Source organism: Danio aesculapii, chromosome 22 (assembly GCF_903798145.1).
Source record: "Danio aesculapii chromosome 22, fDanAes4.1, whole genome shotgun sequence".
Taxonomy (NCBI): Eukaryota; Metazoa; Chordata; class Actinopteri; order Cypriniformes; family Danionidae; genus Danio; species Danio aesculapii.
The window spans coordinates 22,708,525-22,729,351 of NC_079456.1; the positions used below are offsets into that span (position 1 = coordinate 22,708,525).

The 20,827-nt window shown below is 37.5% G+C and overlaps 1 protein-coding gene across 4 annotated transcripts in view; it reads right to left on the reverse strand.

The window, feature by feature from the left end:
• Positions 1 to 1,054: 1,054 nt before the first annotated feature.
• Positions 1,055 to 20,827, reverse strand: part of camsap2a (calmodulin regulated spectrin-associated protein family, member 2a) — a 70,894-nt gene continuing 51,121 nt past the window's right edge. For 2 of the 4 annotated variants that reach the window (XM_056447398.1, XM_056447396.1), the window contains 12 exons: positions 19,804 to 19,943; positions 14,867 to 14,957; positions 14,680 to 14,776; positions 14,526 to 14,563; positions 14,359 to 14,428; positions 12,240 to 14,268; positions 11,126 to 11,262; positions 10,823 to 11,043; positions 9,576 to 9,642; positions 7,822 to 7,934; positions 4,242 to 4,360; positions 1,055 to 4,172 (listed from right to left, as the gene is read on the reverse strand). In XM_056447398.1, the coding sequence (XP_056303373.1) occupies positions 3,867 to 4,172; positions 4,242 to 4,360; positions 7,822 to 7,934; positions 9,576 to 9,642; positions 10,823 to 11,043; positions 11,126 to 11,262; positions 12,240 to 14,268; positions 14,359 to 14,428; positions 14,526 to 14,563; positions 14,680 to 14,776; positions 14,867 to 14,957; positions 19,804 to 19,943 (3,428 nt within the window). In that variant the 3' untranslated portion in view covers positions 1,055 to 3,866. Of the gene's footprint in view, positions 4,173 to 4,241; positions 4,361 to 7,821; positions 7,935 to 9,575; positions 9,667 to 10,822; positions 11,044 to 11,125; positions 11,263 to 12,239; positions 14,269 to 14,358; positions 14,429 to 14,525; positions 14,564 to 14,679; positions 14,777 to 14,866; positions 14,958 to 19,803; positions 19,944 to 20,827 lie in introns of all 4 variants that reach the window. The other 2 variants (XM_056447397.1, XM_056447395.1) reach the window with 1 other exon arrangement.

A 20,827-nucleotide genomic window follows, 5' to 3' on the forward strand; every position in this document is an offset into this window, starting at 1 on the left:
GCTGTGAGGCAACAGTGCCAATCACTGAGACACAGTTGTTGCATACATTCCTAAAACCAACTAACTAACTAACCAACTAATTAACTATTTAACTAACTTACTAACGAACAAACTATTTAACTAACTTACTAACTAACTTACTACTAGCTAACTAACTTATTAACTATTTGACTAAATATTTAACTAACTTGTTAACTGTTTAACTAACTTACTAACGAACAAACTAGTTAACTAACTAACTAATTAACTAACTAACCAATTAACTATTTGACTAAGTATTTAACTAACTTACTATTTAACTAACTTACTAACGAGCAAACTACTTAACTTACTATTTAACTAACTTACTAACTAACCAACTAACTAACTAACTTACTATTTAACTAAAGAACAAACTATTTAACTAATTATTTAACTTACTATCTAACTAACTTACTATTTGTCTAAGTATTTAACTAAATTACTATTTAACTAACTTACTAACGAGCAAACTACTTAACTTACTATTTAACTAACTTACTAACTAACCAACTAACTAACTAACCAACTAACGAATTAACTTACTTTCTATTTAACTACTTAACTAACTTACTAACGAACAAACAATTTAACTAATTATTTAACTTACTAACTAACTTACTACTAGCTAACTTACTGTTTAACTATTTAACTAACTTACTAACGAGCAAACTAGTTAACTTACAAACTAATTTAACTAACTATTTAACTAACCATTCAACCAACTTACTAATAAACAAACTATCTAACTAACTTACTAACGAACAAACTATCTAACTTACTATTTAACAAATTATTTAACTAACCATTTAACAAACTTACTACTAGCTAACTTACTGTTTAACTAACTATTCAACTAACTAACTAACTAACTAACTAACTAACTAACTAACTAACTAACACAGGGAGAACATGAAATCTCCACAGAGAAATGCCAACTGGCCCAGCCAGTACTCGAACCACTGAGCCACCGTTGTTTCACACATTCCTAAAATAAGAATTCATTAATGATAAACAATAATCAGCAGGCTGCACATGAGGCCATGCGAGATTTATTGAATGCAATTGAAATCGAACATGTTACTTGAACAATATGCCAGCACAGTGCCTGAAAGAAAAGAAAATAAAAGAGAGAGAGAGAGCGAGAGACGTGCTGGAGAGATCAGAAAACACACACTGTACAGTTTGCTATCGTGCTCATTTACAGTCAAATGACCCTCGTTTGATGCTAGAAATGTCCAAATGAGATCTGTTTCCAGTAGTACCTTTTCTAATGGATGTAAGATATCAGCTACTGTGTTTTCAGGCCTGTGCGGATTATTTCCTGGTCCAAACACTGATACATTAACACTAAGTAAACGTTTGTATGGGAGAACAGGTGAGTAAGTCAATGTTGCAGGAGGCAAGCACCAAAAATCTTTTTTTTTTTGTTTGTTTGTTGTTGTTTTGTACATTTATCCCTACTGAAATAAAGGACACAAAAGAAAGGCTGTTTCTGTCAGGCAACAAAAGCCTCTACCCGTATAAAACCACATTCTGCCTTAAGATGATTGAAGTTGTGGCCAAATTTGCACCATTAAAATCGAAATTTTGAATTGTCGAATGTTTTCCCGAGTATTTTTCGCAGGTATAGAAAAATGTTGTTTGCCAAGCTGCTTGGTATAAGCCATTTAATACTTTGGTACACTGTTAACCTTTTTCTTGCCCAAAAATGTTCGCCAAAATATCACATTAGCCAATTTTCACAATTTTTTTCTAAATGAAACATTAACGAAAGTGGTCACACATTAAGAGCTAATGCTTACAGATTAATATCCAAAACGTCTTAAATTGTCACACAAGCTCTAGGCGCACGAAATGTGGCATGATTGAGCTCTTAAGCCAAAATATTTATTTAAAATAATTTACCAATCAAACTATTTAGCCCTCAGTCGCAATACATGGAAATGGCTCAAAAAATATACCATTTGGCAAACTTCTTTAATACTTCTTTGTGATCCGAAACTGGCAAACACTGTTCTCGAGATCAGTCAACAACACAACCTTACATAACAGTACAAAAGTATTCAGAACATGATTATTACTCCAGCACATGATCCTGGAGTCATTCATGGACACATATCATAACAGTTCAGTCCAGCGTAATCCACACGTTTAGTTTTTAAACTAATGTAACAAAACCACTCGTCTTATTTAAGACCTTTTATGAAAGATAAATACTGATTAAATAGATCAATATGCTGAACATTTCCTTCAGTCGGTCAAAAAAAACAACAATACATATATATAAAAAAGCACATACACATTTTTGAACGAAATCAAATAGAACGAATTCACAATCCTGCTGTGAATCAATGCCATTAGATAATATTGAAACCCATTGAACGTGGGTCCGGCCTGCAAACAATACCGCTCACTGCACATTAGCACACTGGTTGATGTATACTACGCTACCTGACAAAAGTCTTGTAGCCTTTCCAAGTTTTAGGAACAACAAATAATAACTTGACTTCTAGTCGATCATTTGGTATCAGAAGAGGCTTATATGAAAGACAAAGGCCCTTAGATTACGCTTATTTTACCAGAATCAAATCTGATCAAGCCTTTATTTTTAATTATTTAATTAGGACACTAAGGTCTGACTTTGCTTAGAGAAAAGTCTCGTCACCTAACAGAAATAATGTACAGTAAAGAATATAAAGTCATGCTGCAGAGGAAAAAGAATTAATATTGTGTATGACTCCCATGAGCTTGGACGACTGCATCCATACATCTCTGCAACGACTCAAATAACATTAATAAAGTCATCTGGAATGGCAAAGAAAGTGTTCTTGCAGGACTCCCAGAGTTCATCAAGATCTGCTGGATTCATCTTCAATGCCTCCTCCATCATCTTACCCCAGATGTACTCAATAATATACATATTTGGTGACTGGGCTGGCCAATCCTGGAGCACCTTGACCTTTTTTTTTTTTCCTGAGCTTTGATGTGGAGGCTGAAGTATGAGAAGGAGCGCTATCCTGCTGAAGAATTTACTCTCTCCTGTGCTTTGGGCAGCACAAATGTTTTGATACCTCAAGCTGTTGATGTTGCCATTCACTCTGCAGATCTCTCGCATGCCCCCATATTGAATGTAATCCCAAACCATGATTTTTCCTTCACCAAACTTGACTGATTTCTATGAGAATCTTGGGTCCATGTGGCTTCCAATAAGTCTTCTGAGGTATTTGTGATGATTTGAGATGCAGTTCCACAGATGATTCATCAGAAAAATCAACCTTCTGCCACTTTTCCAAATGATCAACTAGAAGTCAAGTTAATATTTGTTGTTCTTACAACTGGGATCGACAACAAGACTTTTGTCAGGCAGTGTAGATATGACAGGAACCTTCAGGCTATACAAACTACAGTATGTGAGAAACTTTCCATGAGCAGCCGTACAATCATATCAGGACAGTTGTTAAAAATGAAATCAAATAAAAACATCAAAAATGAAGCAACATAAGGCCACACGTTAACATATGTGCGAGATTTCTGTACAAACTAAGAACATTCAGTGCGTTAGTGTACCAAATTAAAATAACAGGTCACACATGACAAACTTTCAATATTTTCCTTAATTTTTTGGCACGTTTAAATAAAAACGATGTTTGCGGTGCAGTAAAACACAGATTTGGGAGTTTGATCCATCCCGTAGAGTTTTACATTCCAGTTGTGCATAATTTTTTTTTCGCAAATGAGAGTGTGTGTTCGAACGACAACTGACGGAAGAGTGTAAAAAGTGTCGCAGGATTTGAGTATGTACAAACAAGTGCATTGAGATTGTGTACGTCCCATGCTGAGAAACACTAGGACTTAACAGCCGCTACTTTCTTGGGCGTTCCTGGTTTTTTGGTCTGCCACAGGTGGCTGTGGATGGTTATGGCGTCGACGCTTGCCGACATGGTCTTGGCTGGAATTTGGCTGAACTGCTTCCTGTCTGAGTTGTACTTGTAGAGGCCGTCGATCATCTTGCGCGAGATGGTTTTAGGACCAATGCCGGCCAACTTGTTGATCTCTTCTGCTTCGGGGCAGTACATGTAGAGAGAGCGAAACTGGCAGCCGGAATCCCGAAACAGGATCAGAAAGTTGTTGGCCCCTGATTTCTCCATTTCCTTGAGAAAACAAATATGATCAGCACTTTAAATTACATAGAAATGTGCACACAAAAACAGTATGCTTACCTCCAAAATCTTGTTTTTCTGTCCCTCGTTGACTTTGCCAGCCAAACAGCAATGTGCCAAAGCATTCTGAATGATATGCTTGTTGGACTTTGCACTGGGCTCTTTGTATAATTTAGGACCTGCGGTAAAAATGGAGAAGTTATAATAAAATATATAGCTATAGTATCATCTGAGACTGCTGTTCACCCTCCAATCCTCTAGAGCACGGGTGCCCAAACTGTTTCTTATAAAGGGCCAAACACCACTAATTGAGGGTGGTGGGCCAAAGCTAAATGTACCAAACTGTATTACGTTAAATTTCCCATGGTATTGTTGTTGTCAGTCGTTATTACTGTTGTCGTTTTTTTTCCATTTCATTATTACTATCATTACATTACATTACTATCATTATTGTCACTCCTTACCACTGATTGATTTTTTTCTCTCTATTTTATTTATATCTATGCTATTTGTTTCATTTAATGACTGTTATACAAGTTGTTTATGTATATATATATTTTTTTCCCTTGTACTCTGAACATCCACCTAGTTACCTTTACATGCACACACACACACACACGTTTGTTTTTGTGAAAAGTGGGTGCATTACATAGGTTTCCATTCATTTGTATCCATTCATATTCATTCCATTGTATTGCCCTCACCCCACCCTACCCCTAAACCCAATAATCACAGGAGACTATGTGCAGCTTTACTCTCTGATTAAACTCATCTTGTGGGATTTATAAGCTTTTTGAGAAATGAGGACGTCACCAATGTCCTCATATTTCACCTTCTTTTTGTAATAGCTGTGTCATACCTATGTCATTATACAGATTTGTGTCCGGATATGTCACAAAAACACGTACACACACACACACACACACACACACACACACACCCACACACACACACACACACACACACACACAAACGCACACACCCATTGTTTTCATATTGTTGTTGTTGTCTTGTTTTCTTTGTATGTGATCATATTTTGTGTACTACTTGAATATTCTAATAATAATAAAAAAGAAAAAATACTTTAATCGTATTAATAATTATATATTTATATTTTATAATGTACTTCTGACAATAAAACCATAAACATTTATCATCTCATTTATAACACAATAGAGTTCAATGTTTTTTCTTTTACCCGATAGTGTGTGCCACGCACATATATCTAAAAAAAAGTGTTTAAGGGTTTGATAACCCTTTAAAAAATCTAATTAATTCACAACATTTAATTAAAACATTTAATTTCAGTAATTAAACAAACAAACAAAAGGTTATGTTAAATTAGACGATCTCTGTTTGAGGGTTTCGCCCCAACTTTCCCCATCATTTGTCCATCTCTTCTCTGATTGGTTGGCAGGCCAAATCAAAGGTTACCATAGGCCAACTTTGGATCACACTTTATTTTGATGGTCCGTTTGTTACATTGCGTTTACATGTCAACTAATTCTCAATAGATTATAATTAGACTGTTAGGCTGGGGTTGGGGTTAGTATAAGCTGACATGTACTTGCAAAGTTTCTTATAGTCAGTTAAATGTGTGTTGAAGGAGCAGTATCAGCAGATATTATAAGCAGACAGTCTACTAATACTCAAATGGACCATCAAAATAAACTGTTACCCCACTTTGGCCTGAAGGCCCTAGTTTGGGCATTTCTGCTCTAGAAGAAGCCACAAAGTTGATTTTATTACATTGATTTTTATTCATTATTAGTACATTGATTTGTATATGTCTAAAATGTTATTGATGTTAAAATGTTTGGCCATAAAGCCCTGTTTACACCTAATTTTAAGATTAATCTTTGTCAATGTAAATGATGCTAAGCCGTGTGTGAACAGGTTTTATAATCTAATACACTCACAGATATAATGTAAAATAGAGTTGTGCAATTTGTGGAAAATCTCTAATTGCGATTTTTTTGACAGATACTGCGATTTGATTTATGATTTAATTCAAGCTTCAGCTCAATAATCTGTAAGTCGTGGCAACAATTCTGCGACAGCTCTTAAAATATACCTGTTTTTGTTTGGTGTCTGTGACTTTGAAACCAAAATATTCCCATATTACAAATGCTGTTTTTTATATTAATTCATCTACTTATGCTTCTAAATGCTTCATCCCACTTGTCAGCGCTTTCCTGTGTGTTTTCTTTTTTTTATTGTTGGCGTAGTTCAGCAATTCTGATTGGGCAGAACGAAAGTGTGCTTACTCAATTGGCTAGTTATAAACATCCGGTCAGATAACACGATTTCAGCACAATTTACTTGACGTAGGGTGTCGTGGTGAGTTGTAAATGACAAACGGACATCGTGACGCAAGATTTAATCATTTCTTCTCGTGTAATTTGGCATAGCTCACAACAACCGATACCATGTCTGCGATGCCTCGCAGAAAGTCTAGCATGTTTAATTGTCTGAAGCATAGCGGACTGGTTTTGAAGCACTTTACCACAGATGTTATTCGTTATTCTTGTTTACATAAATACATATTTATATATATTGCAGCCTCTTGCGATTAACTAATTGCAACATTTCACATTGCGATTGCGAATCGATTTTAATTAATTGATTAAACGCCTCATAGTCCGCTGTGGTCCATTGCTTCAGGTTGTTGCTAGCTCAGAAAGTTAACGAAAATGATTTATATTATTTATAAAATTTTCCATTAATTGTATTTTATTACCGTCTACCCCAACCCTAAACCCAAATGTCACAGTAACGTAAAAACAGTAGTTGTACAGAGTATTATTTATGTTATCTTGTAAAATTACCCAATAAATTGTATTTGTTAATATAATAATATATTATTGTATTTTTATTTAAATACAATATATATATATATATATATATATATATATATATATATATATATATATATATATATATATATATATATATATATATATATATATATATATATATATATGTGTGTGTGTGTGTGTGTGTGTGTGTGTGTGTGCGTATTTGTATATGGCCCCACATGGACAAACCCAAGGCAAACCCTTTGATAAGGAGGGCTCTCCTTCCTCTCTGCAGTATTGAATGAACACAATATTTATGTAGCCTATTCCTCTTTCTTTTTCTACTTTGACAAAGAGAGAGGAGAAGAAAGTATCACTGCTTGAAGTGACTCTGAAATGTTTGGTGTTATTTTGGAATGGTTGAGTTAATACACATGTGTACATGACAAATTTTTCGAATATGAATACGAAAATAATTCATATGAAAATTTCGGACTTCAGTATGCAAAGACCTCCTAAAACTCCTAAAACAAGAGTAATAAAGTTAAATGTAGGTAACATTTGTGTAAACCAACCAAAATTTGCTGCTTTTTGTGGTTTTCTGGTCTTCTTTTCTGGTGATATGTAAATTGTGTGAGCTTTTTCCATATTACTCATTCATATTATATTTCAAATAGAATATGAAATATTATATATCAAAAACACTTAACCGAAGTGTACAGGTGCTTAGAAAAGCTTAAATGTAGATAGTATTGCTCAGAACTAGCATACAGACATAGACCTCCCTCTGGTGGACTGGAGGTGGAACTGCAGCATTCAAATACGGTTAGATTTTTTGTTACCAGTGTATTCAGTGTTTGATGTCAGGGAGGATGTGGTTGAACCGTTCTCCCAGTCTTTCTCTCCATTACGGCTGCGGGTGGGTGACAGGCATCCGTCTGCTGAGTCAGGCCTACTGGGATGGCATGATAAACTTAGTCAAACTTTGACAAGGAACAGTGATGATATATTGAACTACTCCTGCTTTCATGCAAAATCAGGCAGTGAGGACTTGGTGACTGAAGTTCTTAATCAGAAATGGGTGGTTTAGTTAAGTCATTTATATTTAATTGTAATGAGCGTTAGATGAAACACCAACAATAGTTTCAATATGACATTTTTCATTCAATCATTCATTTTCTTTTCGGCTTAGTGCCTTTCGCCACAGCGGAATGAACCGCCAACTTATTTAGCATATGTTTTACGCATGCCCTTCCAGCTGCAACCCATCACTGGGAAACATCCATACACACTCATTCACACACATACACTAAGGACAATTTAGCTTATTCAATTGACCTATACCACATGTTTTTGGACTTGTGGTGGAAACCGGAGCACCCAGAAGAAACCCATGCGTACACGGGGAGAACATGCAAACTCCAATATGACATTTTTAAAGCAACAAAATAAATGATTGTGTTTAATCATTTGTATCTTCTTAAGCTTCTGACAAAAGCGTGAAGTGCAGATCTTTATTGTAGTTTTTGTTTCAGTGCCATTCAGTGCCAGTTAGTTAATTTAAACATCTGCTAGTTTAATAATGACAAAACAAAAACAAAAAAGCAGTGATGGGTGAACTATTGTAGCCATCTTTATTTTTCAAAGATGGGGATCATTCCTCGTGTCGCTGCTGAACTCAAAGCAAAATAGGATGTTCTTCTTGAACAGAAGATTGAAGCACAAAGAGTCATATTTAACTACAACTGACCTTCTATTTCTCACACGAGGAGAGTTCAAAAAGAAGAAAAGACTGCCAGATGCTAAGCTATTGCTTCTAAGAAGCAAGAACATTCAAGAATATGAAGGAAAAAATACAGAACATTCAAGAATACAAGGTTAGTATTGTACAGTAAAGATACAGAAATTATATATATATATATATATATATATATATATATATATATATATATATATATATATATATATATATATATACATATATATATATATACACACACACAGTTGAAGTCAGAATAATTAGCCCCCCTTTGATTTTTTTTTAAATTTTTTTTAATATTTCCCAAATTATGTTTAACAGAGTAAGGAATTGTTCACACTATGTCTAATAATATATATATTTTTTTGGAGAAAGTCTTATTTGTTTTATTTCGGCTCGAATAAAAGCAGTTTTCAATTTTTTTAAAACCATTTTCAATATTATTAGCCCCTTTAAGCTATTTTATTCGATAGTCTACAGAACAAACCAACGTTATACAATAACTTGCCTAATTACCCTAACCTGCCTAGTTAACCTAGTTAAGAATTTTAAATGTCATTTTAAGTTGTATAGAAGTGTCTTGAAAAATATCTAGTCAAATATGATTTACTGTCATCATGGCAAAGATAAAAAAAATCAGTTATTAGAAATAAGTTATTTAAACTATTATGTTTAGAAATGTGTTGAAAAAATCTTCTCTCTGTTAGACAGAAATTGGGGGAAAAAATAAACAGGGGCGAATAATCCAGAGGGGCTAATAATTCTGACTTCAACTGTAATTGCTGGGAAACAGTAAATAAATATTCTTTTCGTCAAACAACTTTAACTGGCTCTTACCTGGGTGTTTTCTTATCGGAGTTGACGCTGTCATTATCTCCAAGAGAAGCCAGAGACAGGCTGGAAACTGAAAAAACACGAGGTCGTGAACCTGCATTCAAAACACAAAACGGGACAGGACCCACAGTTACACAAGACAACAGCAAGCCCACTGAACTTTGTGTTACCCTCATAATAGTACAGCTTTCTGCAATTATTTAACGAACTTCTTTAAAGGGCACATATTTTATCCCTTTTTCAAGATTTAAGATAAGTCTTTTGTGTCTCCAGAATGTGTTTGTAAAGTTTCAGCTCAAAACACCCATCAGATTATTTATTATACCTTTATATGCCATGGCTGCGTCAGATAAACAGCACAGTGACAGACATGAAGGAAGCAGATCTTACTTAATGTTTGTGAGAAATACTACAGTAAGAACCTTCCTAATGATTATTATTTGATGTATTTGTTGTGGAGTTGCAACGATGAGTCACACACAACACAGCGAACGTGTTTAACTTTGCACTACAAATGTGACAGGATACACGTTAATATCCACTACTGTATGGATATCCGTTATGGTAATGTACAAAATAAACCTAATTTAACATCCGCAATCCGGGATTGAAGTGTCTTTTATAATTGTACTAAGATGCAGCTGTGGTGATAAAGACAGTAAAATTGCTGTAATTCATTACAAACATGCACCGTTTTAAAAACGCTTTAAAAATATGTTAAACTCCTCTTGATCACATTTGATGATGACTGATGATCACAGAGCGCTGAACAGATCTTTTAATCCCAGTTTCTTTGCACACGTCCTGTCTTATTGATATGATTATATGCGTTACTACAGAGACAAGCTAATACGCTGCTGTCAATCAATGCGGTTGGCGGGGAAACCGCACTCATACGTCACGTTGCGGTGGGTCTCAAAATGGGAGGGATTTGATTTGAAAAAAAAAAGACTTGTTGTGTTTATATCACCCCAATATGAAAGTACTAACTCAAAACAACTCAAAACAAGGTGTAACTTTAATATTTTTTACAGCTGGTTGTGGTAAAAAGAAAGAATTTGAGACAGATTTTAAGAATTAGTTTAACTGCTTCGTTAGATTAGTTAGACAATGTGTAAACTGGTTAGAATAGAACAGATATTTTGAGCAAGTAAAGTTAGAAGGAAATGCAGACGAGCTGGAAAAAGAAAGGCTGAGAGTAGCACAAAGCATGCAGTACTGGGCTATGCCAGTAGGGGGTTACCCTCTACCTGCTGTGGCCCTGACAGGAGTCCTAGGGGACTCCATCACACCTCTATGGATGGACTTGGGCCGCGGTTTCCTTTGCTTTGCTCCTGTAGGCCGCGGTTTAACAAGCGTGTCCATGTCCTCCATCAGCTTCAGTTGTTTCCTCCTCAGGTATTCCTGCTTGATAAATTCTCGTCGAGCCTTTTCTTCTTCTTTCTTCAGGCGTTCTTCCTCTGCTTTCAACCTGGATAGAGAAACATTTATTGGAGTTCAGAATAAGGGGGAGGAGTATAAACTCTTTGATTGACAGCTGAGCTGAATGCTACCTAGCCTCCTCTTTTTTCTGCTCATGCTCTGCCTCCAGCTGCTGTTTCCTCTGTTGGCTTTCCCGTTCTCTTCTCAGCCTTTTCTCCAGAAGTGCTGCTCGCTTCATGGCCATGCTGTCCTCTTCCTTCATATCATCCTGACAACATAAACACAATATATGAACTTAATCATTCAATCAATCATCTCTGTTGATGTCTTACTGTTGCTGATGTGACAAGTCTTGATGAGCTACATAAGCTACACAGCTCAGAGTCCCTGCAGAAAACTAACATCATAAATTATTTCTTTGCCTCAGTTTTCTTTGACCTGGATAAAACAGTTGCATTTTCCAGCAAACTGTCCTAAGGTAACCTCCTTCTATGACTGCACATTCTAAAGGAGCACTCACACTATTCTATCCGAACTGTGACCAGACGTGTTTCTAGGTTTGTTTGACAAGTGTGAGGGCTCCGAATTGAGCTAAAGTTGGGCTTTGGCACAGTATGCTTTTAGTGTGAGTGCAAAGCGTGCCTGAGCCCGAAACTAAAGACGCGATGTAATTTTTAAGGGACTGTTTCGTATGGATTTATTAATCATTCGTACTGTTCAATGAACGGCAACTGTCATAGTTTAAAGACGTAAGCTGCTCGCTGCATGTCAGCTGCATCTTCAGCAAACCTCCTAATACCTGCAGTATGATGACTTTCATGATAATTTATAAGCGTCAAAGGTGGTGGATCTGTTCAGCGAAATATTTGACTGTGTGTCACTGCATCCCAAACGACTAAAGCGATATAAGCAATGTCCACTGTGCTGAGCGAGAGCGCTACTCTTCCTATTAAACTGATCAGTTGCATCATCGATGACGGAATCGAGCTCTGGCTCAGAAGGTAAAGATGCAGTGTGAGTGCAGGCCGTCGGGAGAGGGGAGGGGGGACAATCGCGCTTTGGTTCAAGGCAACTGTCCCTAGTGTGAGTATGCCCTCAGAAACATTTCAGATTTTATTATTAGCTAAGCTTAACTTGTATTCAAATTACTAAAAATAATAATACTGACACTTGAGTTCACATTCGCCACTAAGTAGTCACAACTTTTGTTTAGTCTAAAGATTTATCTACAGGATTCCAGTCTACCTTAAAGAAGAATCCACAGCACGCTTTCTGATCATCATCCTGATTTTCCCCAGAGGCGTCCTTCTCCACTTCTTCTTCTGATGCCTGTCCTTCCAGTGGTTTGAGTACAGACAGTGGGACCTCAATCAGATTTTTATTGGTCTGATGGGCAATGTCAAATGGCTCTGTGGGAGTGACAATAACAGTCTCCATTACAATCTGCGACAAAACCTCAGAAACGGTAGATTCCACTGCAGGCTTAATGTCAGTTTTTGGCTTCTTCAGCTTTCCCCTTTTTTCTGTTTGCTTGATGTCCTTCGTGCTCTCCTCTTCCTCATCTTCTGGCTTCTTAGCATGCAGGTCAGTGTTTTCAGTTACAGCCTGTTGAATTTCTTTGGTTGGGGAGGTGATAGTATCAGAAGAACATTCAATTGACAATGCCTCAAGACCTTGTTCAATGTCTTTGTCAGCGGTTGATAATGGTTTCTTCTCGTTTCCCATATAAGAAAATGAGCAGGACATGGGCTGAGATGGGGAGAATCTTCTTAGGCGTGGTATGCTGTCCACTGACTGTGGGACGGTCAAAACTCTATTAAAGGGAGCAATCTTTAGCTCACTGGGTCTTGGTGTTCTTGGTGTCTTGGAATGGAAAGAGGCAGACTTTCTCTTTAGATTAGTAGGGGAACGGTGTGTGGCTCTAGGAGAATCTGCAGGTGAGGGAGACCCAGAAGAGCGTGCCCCACTCCCTCTGAGCTCTCGTACCTGCTTTTGTGGTGAAGGCTGATGTGGTGACACAACCCAAGCTTGTTGCTCCCGCATCTGCATGATTACCTCCTGCTGTTGGGCCAGTCGCTGCATCTCTGTCTGCAAGAAGCTCAGAGAAGCATTAAGCTTCTCAATGGAGCGCGTGTATTCCATCAGGTCTGCCTCAGATGTGCCGTCCTCACCAGCAGACTTCAGCGGAGACTTGACGGGCTGGGGTGTCCCCACTGGTGTTTTGTTTTCCTCTGAGGTGGGAGTGTCCTCCTGAGATGGTGACGCACCATCTATTCCTTTCCTCTTGACAACTGTGAGGAAAGCACTGCGCCCCATCTTCTGACGGTGTCGGGTAAAGGCTGCCTCCACTTTCTTCTTCTGTGCCTCAATGGCTCGACGCTTCTCTTCCAGTCTCATGCGCAGCTGCACCATTTCTGCAGCCATGGCCTGAGCTGGGTCCTTGGATGGTTGATGCGCAGGGCTGATCTCAGGAGAAGGGGCCCAAGAGACGGAGTGAGGAATGGCGAGATCTGACCCATCTGGTGTTGTGCCTTGGGAAGGAGCACCTTTGGTTTCCGTGTTTGGATTGAGTTTACGGAACTTCTGCTCAGCAAAGCTGGTTAACTTAATTCCAGGTGTAAAAGCAGGGGTTGGGATACTTCCTGCAGGGGACTTGGCACTAAGGCTGCTAGGACATGGGCTTGTAGAACCCTGGCTACGAGAGGCTCTCGCCTCAAAGTCTTGATCCATGTCAAACTCCATGCTGACTGTACAATCCCTTAGGGATGAGTCCTCGTCGAGTGTCTCTTGGATGTCCTCTGTCCGCACATGAATGCCAGTGTCTACTTCAGTGATGGATGTGCTAGCAACCCCTTTGGACGATTCTGATACTGAATCAATCTGACTATCCTTTGCTTTGGGGTTCAATTCACTTTTACTCTGGAGGTGAAGAAAGAAGCCTTCACTGGGCACATGGGCCCTGGGGCTCTGTGATTTTTTCTCTGAGTTGTGGATGATCTCAAGGGCCTCTTCAATACTAGGTGGCCCTGAGCCATTTAGACCGGTTTTATGATTTTCTGACAAGGCGTCAGGACAGCCTTCCTCCTCAATGCCCATGTTCTTGCCATTGACAGGCTGAAAGGACAGGTTTCTCTTTATGCCTCTGGTTCCATGGGGCATCTTGAAACCAAACCCTTCAGTGCTGACAGACCGAGTCATCCCTCGGCCAGTAGGTGTTTGGTTGTTACTGTGTTCATCAAATGGGATTTCAAAGGACACTCCCTGAGCAGGAGATCTAAAGAAATAATATATTATGGTTTTTAATGGCATGTAATTTAAAATTCTGTGCATTTAAGAGTTAATAAGGAGATGCGCTTCAACTTACTTCTTCTCCTTTGGCCAAGTGCCCATGAAGCTCTCCACAAATGACATTGAAGATGATCTCTTAATCTCACCTGTACAACACACATACATAAGCATTTATAGCACTGAACATATTTCAGTTTGGTACTATTGTTGTCAACAAATGATCTTTTAGGACTTTGGACTCACTTGAGCCTGAAGTCTGTGGTTGAGGTCGAAGGGGGAGACTTAAACATAAAAGAATATTAATATCAATACAATGTTAACACAAAATTGATACAATTTGACATTTAAACTAAAGAAAGTATAAGGGGGAAGTTTTCGTAAGTGATTTTTGATCTACCTTGGTCTATCTGGACTGGGAGGTCTTTCCATGAAACTTCTCTTTGTGACTTTAGAGATGGGCACAGGTGGTAGATCTTTCAGTGAAGGAGCTGGTGCTTTAAATCACAATACACAAGCGTTAATATGCAAATATAAAGACCACAATTATTTTAGGAGGGAAACATTTCATTGTAAGTATATATTACCTTCAGTGTCCAATACCTGAGGCTGAACGAATGGCGGCTTAACAACCTCGAACCACCAGAAGAGCTCAGCCATAAACACAAGATAGTTATTCTGGTAAAAAACAAACAAAACAATAAAGTTACTATCTCATCTAAAATAACAAGGAAAGACATGGAAGGAAGGGTCGCTAAAAAGTGCAATATTCCTCATCTCCCACAAGATGTCTCTGCAATCCTCTACATGCTAGATGTGCATGAACAGACACCAAAAGGAGACAATACATTTTCCATCATATTTTAATTGTATGGCATATATAGGGGATACTAAGGTATTATATAGGGCGACATGATGGTGCAGTGGGTAGCAATGTAACCTCACAGCAAGAAGGTCGCTGGTTCGAGCCCCAGCTGAGTCACTTCGCACTTCTGTGTGGAGTTTGCATGTTCTCCCTGTGTTCACGTGTGTTTCTCTGGGTGCTCCGGTTTCCCCCACAGTCCAAACACATGCTCTATAGGTGAGGTGGGTAAGCTAAATTGTCTGTAGTGTATGTCCTGATCCTCCAGATTGGGGGTTGAGCGCTGGGCTAACAACCCAATTCATAAAAACAAGATGTTATGAAACACCAACATGATACGGCTAAATAACAACTTCGATATAAATGGCTCTGGAAGTAAATAAGTAAACAAGATATTATAACATACAGTACATATAACATTTTTATGCTTTTGGTTCTACGACCAACACCGCACACCTCATTATACTATGACCGCAATATATGTGACCTTGAATTCATGTAGCGTACCTGACATGATGAAAAATGCCTCTGATACGCTATTCCCACTCAGCAGAAATTGCATCTAGCAGTTTAAAGGCACAGGGTAACAGCAGCAATTATCCGAGGCCACTCCCAGAAGACATTACCTCAGCATTTTAATTGACTTTCAACAACGAGTCCTTGCGCTCTTAATAGGCGAGTGCAGATCCCACTCAAAGCCACATCTATTGCATGTAACTCAATGATTAAAAACATTTACTACTCAAATAATCCAAGACATCCTTTGGATAAAAGCGTCTGCCAAATGCATAAATGGAAATATATGGAGTGGTTGAGAGGGCAGATGGTGTTTGGCACATGCGTCGTCTCCCCCATCTGCCTATCTACCTACTTATTCACACACAAGGCGTGAATGTATTATTAGCAGGCTTATCTGTAGTTTTATGAGATGTAAATGTTTCTTTCAATTAGCAGCGCCAATTTAAAGTGTTAACCCTTAAATGGAAAGGATTCCATTCTACAAAAATACACAACCTGACAAAAGTCTTGTCACCTATCGAAATTTTAGGAACAACAAATAATAACTTGACTTCCAGTTGATCATTTGGTATCAGAAGTGGCTTATGTGAAAGGCAAAGAAAGGCCTCTAGATTACCCTTATTTTACCAAAATAAATCATGCCTTGATTTTAAATTAATAAATTAGGACAATAAGCAAACATACTCAATAATGTTCATATATGGTGACTGGGCTGGCCAATCCTGGAGCACCTTGACCTTCTTTGCTTTCTGGAACTTTGATGTGGAGGCTGAATTATGAGAAGGAGTGCTATCCTGCTGAAGAATTTGTCCTCTTCTGTGGTTTAAAACGTGGCCATCAACCCTGTAGATCTCTCGCACGCCCCCATAATGAATGTAAACCCAAACCATGATTTTTGGTTTTAAACTTGACTAAATTCTGTGAGCTCTTAGGTCCAGGCGAGTTCTAATAGGTCTTCTACAGTATTTGTGATGATTGGGGTGCAGTTAAACAGATGATTCATCAGAAAAATCTACCTTCTGCCACTTTTCCAAATGATCAACTACAAGTCAAGTTATGATGTTGCTCTTACAACTGGGATCGACAACAAGACTTTTGTCAGGTAGGGTATATACGTATATACGCCTTTGGTTCAGCTGTTAATCTATTTAAATAATGGAGGCCAGAGCACAGATTCAAACCTGCGCCTCCTGCACATGTGCTAGCCACACTGAACACTTCAATAAAAGGATGTAGCTGGGATTAGATTACTGCTGACAGAAACTAGGTCAAGGTTACAGCTCGGTGACCTGCTCTCAATTCTCTGAGATTCAGCTCTGAAGTCTGGCACTGTATCAAACGCTCTCATGTATTCTAACCAGAGGATGCTAGGTGCTAATAAAACCCAACATGATGTGAGATTTTGCTGCTATTTGCGGAATAACAAAAAATAGTTGGGGTGTTGATTCCAGTAGCACAGCATTCATAAAAAAATCCATTTTAAATGTACTTTGAACTGTGGCCTCTTTGTGGTTTATAAGTGTGGCCAGGTTTCTGAATCCGCTGTGACTGGCATACCATAAAATGGCAAACTACATCTCAACATTTGCTTGCCAATGAACCAAACCTTTCCATCTAATGCAGTTCCTGTATCTCAAGAACATCTTCACGACTTAAATCTTTGCAGCAGATGTTCTTTCTATCCAATCCAGAGAGGTTTAAGATCAAAGGCATCACAACATAACATTCAGAAAACAGAAAAACCGGTCTGATCTCAGTCCATTGAGTTGTTTCATAACTAGAATAGTAATAAAGTGCTCCAGTTTGACAGGATGTAGCTCACAAAACATAAAAAAAAAGTTTTTATAACATTTGATGGCCTTGACAGATAGAATATGTCACAAAACAAGGCATTTCTTTTTGAATAAAACCATTTAGGCTTCTTGGTGCAAATCTATTGAGTACCTAGGGTTGTCAATCGTATTGACTTCACTACCATTCAATACTAAAATTAAAAAATGTCAATTTCCTTCCAACCTTTGAGCGCTGTAAGGACTGGGATTGGCTCAAAGGGTATTGCTTCATTAATGTTCACCAAGCGCAAACACATTTACACATACACTGAAGCATTTGAAAGCCACGTTTACATGGATAACCAAAGTCGATACTTTTGACAACACTAGATCCTATCACACTGGATTATCTTACAAACTCTGATTGCTATATAGAAATGTTTGCTGGGAGTGGGAATCTGAGAATGTTTTAGTCTATCGTCAGGTTTTGGAGGATCTGTTTCTATTGGGAGACTTTAAAAACCAGTGTTTGAAAGCAAGCTTCATGCTCTTGGCTTTCTATTATCCATAATACTTCCATAGGAGGTTATGTGAGAAAAATGTGTCAACGAACAGCATAATATCACATATCTTGTGGACATTTTATAAAAATCATACATCCACGATTTTGAAGGCAATGAACGTAGGGTATTTAAAGGGTTAGTTCACTAAAGACGAACCATTTTTCATCATTTACTCAACTTCATGTTGTTCCAAGCACATAAACAGTTTCTAATTTTGTTTTGGAAGTATTTTAATAAGATAAAACATCTCAGGTTTCATTAAAATACCTTATTTAGTTTGTTAGGTTGGAACACAAGGATGAGTAAAATACAGAATTGAAAGTTTTGGGAGATTTAGCCCTTTAAATGTTGAAAATTTCCCTCAGGCAATCCAAGATGTAGGTTTTATTTTGTCTTTAATTTAACATTAAAAAGGATTTTTAGCTGAAACTGTGGTTCTTGGAGATAGCATAGCACAATATATCATTTCAGCTTCTATATCGCAATGTGCGCATCTGCAAAAGCCACATCGCAGGACATGCAATGTTGAGTCTGAATCAAAATTTTCTTAGTCACTGCTTATAAGTTTATTATTTGCATGCGTTTTCTAGGCCCACGACTGAGTATTTCAAGACAGTTTAAAACATTTGGGCACAAAAAAATTACGATGTTTGGAGGTGTAACAAAGAACAATTGTATTTAACAATTTACACGATTTATGAAAAAAAATAAATAAATCTTTACTTAGAATCTTTGTCTTGTTTTGTCTAAATATCTACTTTTTAAAGCAAAAATAAGATTATTTTACTCACTCATTGGCAGACTTTGCTTGTTTTAAGGACAAACTCTTAATTTTGAACTCTTATTTCTTCTAAAGGTGAATCCAAAACAATTTGTTTACTTGATCTATCAATGTTTAGATCAGGGCTGGGCAAACTCAGTCCTGGAGGGCCGGTGTCCTGCACAGTTTAGCTCTAACTCTTATCAAACACACCTGCTTATAGATTTCTAGTGATCTGAAGACACTGATTAGCATGTTCAGGTGTGTTTGATTGGTGTTGGAGCAAAACTGTGCAGGACACCGGCCCTCCAGGACCGAGTTTGCCCACCCCTGGTTTAGATACTTGGACAAGAAACGAGACATTTTTATAGATCATTCAATTTCTGTTCCAAAATGCTGTTAGACTTCCCAGAAAACCATCAAATAGAGCTAATCAAACCATCTAGTGAAACTGTATTCATATTGCAATATTTATCACCGAAAAATAAAAATATTGCAAAATCCGATTTTCCCAATATCGTGCAGTCCTAGCACTTAGCTTAGCATAGATCATTGAATCGGATTAGACCATTAGCCTCTCGCTCCAAAAATTTTTAATTAAATTAAAACTAAATTTTTTAACTTTAGGTGAATTGTAAAATTAGTGTATTTCCAAGAGAAGTGTAGTTTTCTTTTAAGAGTCAAAAATAAACATACGGTCAACACAAAATGAATACCCATAACTCATGATGATCTAATGAAGTCCTTTAAAGTGAAATCAGTCTGTGCAAGAAATAAATTGCGTTTCTTGCACAGAGCGATTTCCTTTTTTTATAAGATCTCAATGTATCATCCTAAGCCATGTGTATTCATTTTGTGTTGCCTGTATGAGATTTTTAACTCTTAAAGTGCCAGCTACCAACCTCCATTCTTCTTGGATGGCCTAAGTATGAATTAATTACAACCAAATATACATTTTTAGGTGAACGATCCCTTTAATGTTCTCCTATGGATGTACAACTCTCCGCTCTGAAACCAAATTAAAGCGAAGTTTAATGCGCAGGCTTACTTTGATGGAAGAGTGAGCGTAGAGCATGTCCTCCAGGCTGAAGTGGCAGCAGTGGTTCAGCTGTTCCCTGCAGAAGTCCTGGATGAGCTGGAGGTTGTACAGACTGTCTGCCAGCGACATGGTCTCATTCAGGCAAATGTCTGCAAGTCAAAGATTCAAAGCGATGCACTGATCAGGCGCTACAGATCATTCAACCTATCTGCCAGGGCTCAGCCAATCATAGAGAAGACCATTAATCACAGGTTTCTAAATGACCTGTCATGTGATTCAAGTTAGTCTTTGGAGATAAAATGTAAATTCATCCATCATTTGATTTCAGAGCTAGCAGATAATCAGGATACAGTGTTCTAGTTCATCGCTGATTAGATTAACAGTGAGTTCTAGATGATTAAAGTCACAGAAAACAAATCTAAGTGATTAGTTGTGGACTATTGTATTCAAATTCAGACATTACAAAATAAATATAATAAAAGATGTTGAAATAAATCTAGATTTTGCAATAAATATTAAACACATTAACAGTGTTATTATTGTACACTTCTTATATATAACATAATGTTATATAATCCTATATAAGAACTCAAAATTATTCTTATATTAATAACACTTTTCCTTAAACAGGGTTTCTTTTTTTGGATTTCCATAAAAAAAATCTCTTCAAAGTGTTTCATATTCAACTCAAATCAAACGCGGTGCCACGCGAACTGTTCGCTCGAGTCTCAAAATATTTCGTGAGCTCCGCCAGCCGAAATCACCTTATGCGCACCTAAAGCAAACCTCCGCAAATACAGCGATGACGTCACATTCAGTTCAATAACAGAAAGCTGATTGGCTATTGCATGCTGGCCTCATTTGTAGTTGTAATACTGCAAATTACAATTGGACTAGTGAAATAAAGAACTACAACACCACGAAAACAAAGCAAAAACAACAACAACAAAAAAGAATTTAAATGAGCATTAGATGTAGCGTTACATGGACATCAGTAAAATAAAATCTGTGCAAAATTATTTAAGACCTAGAA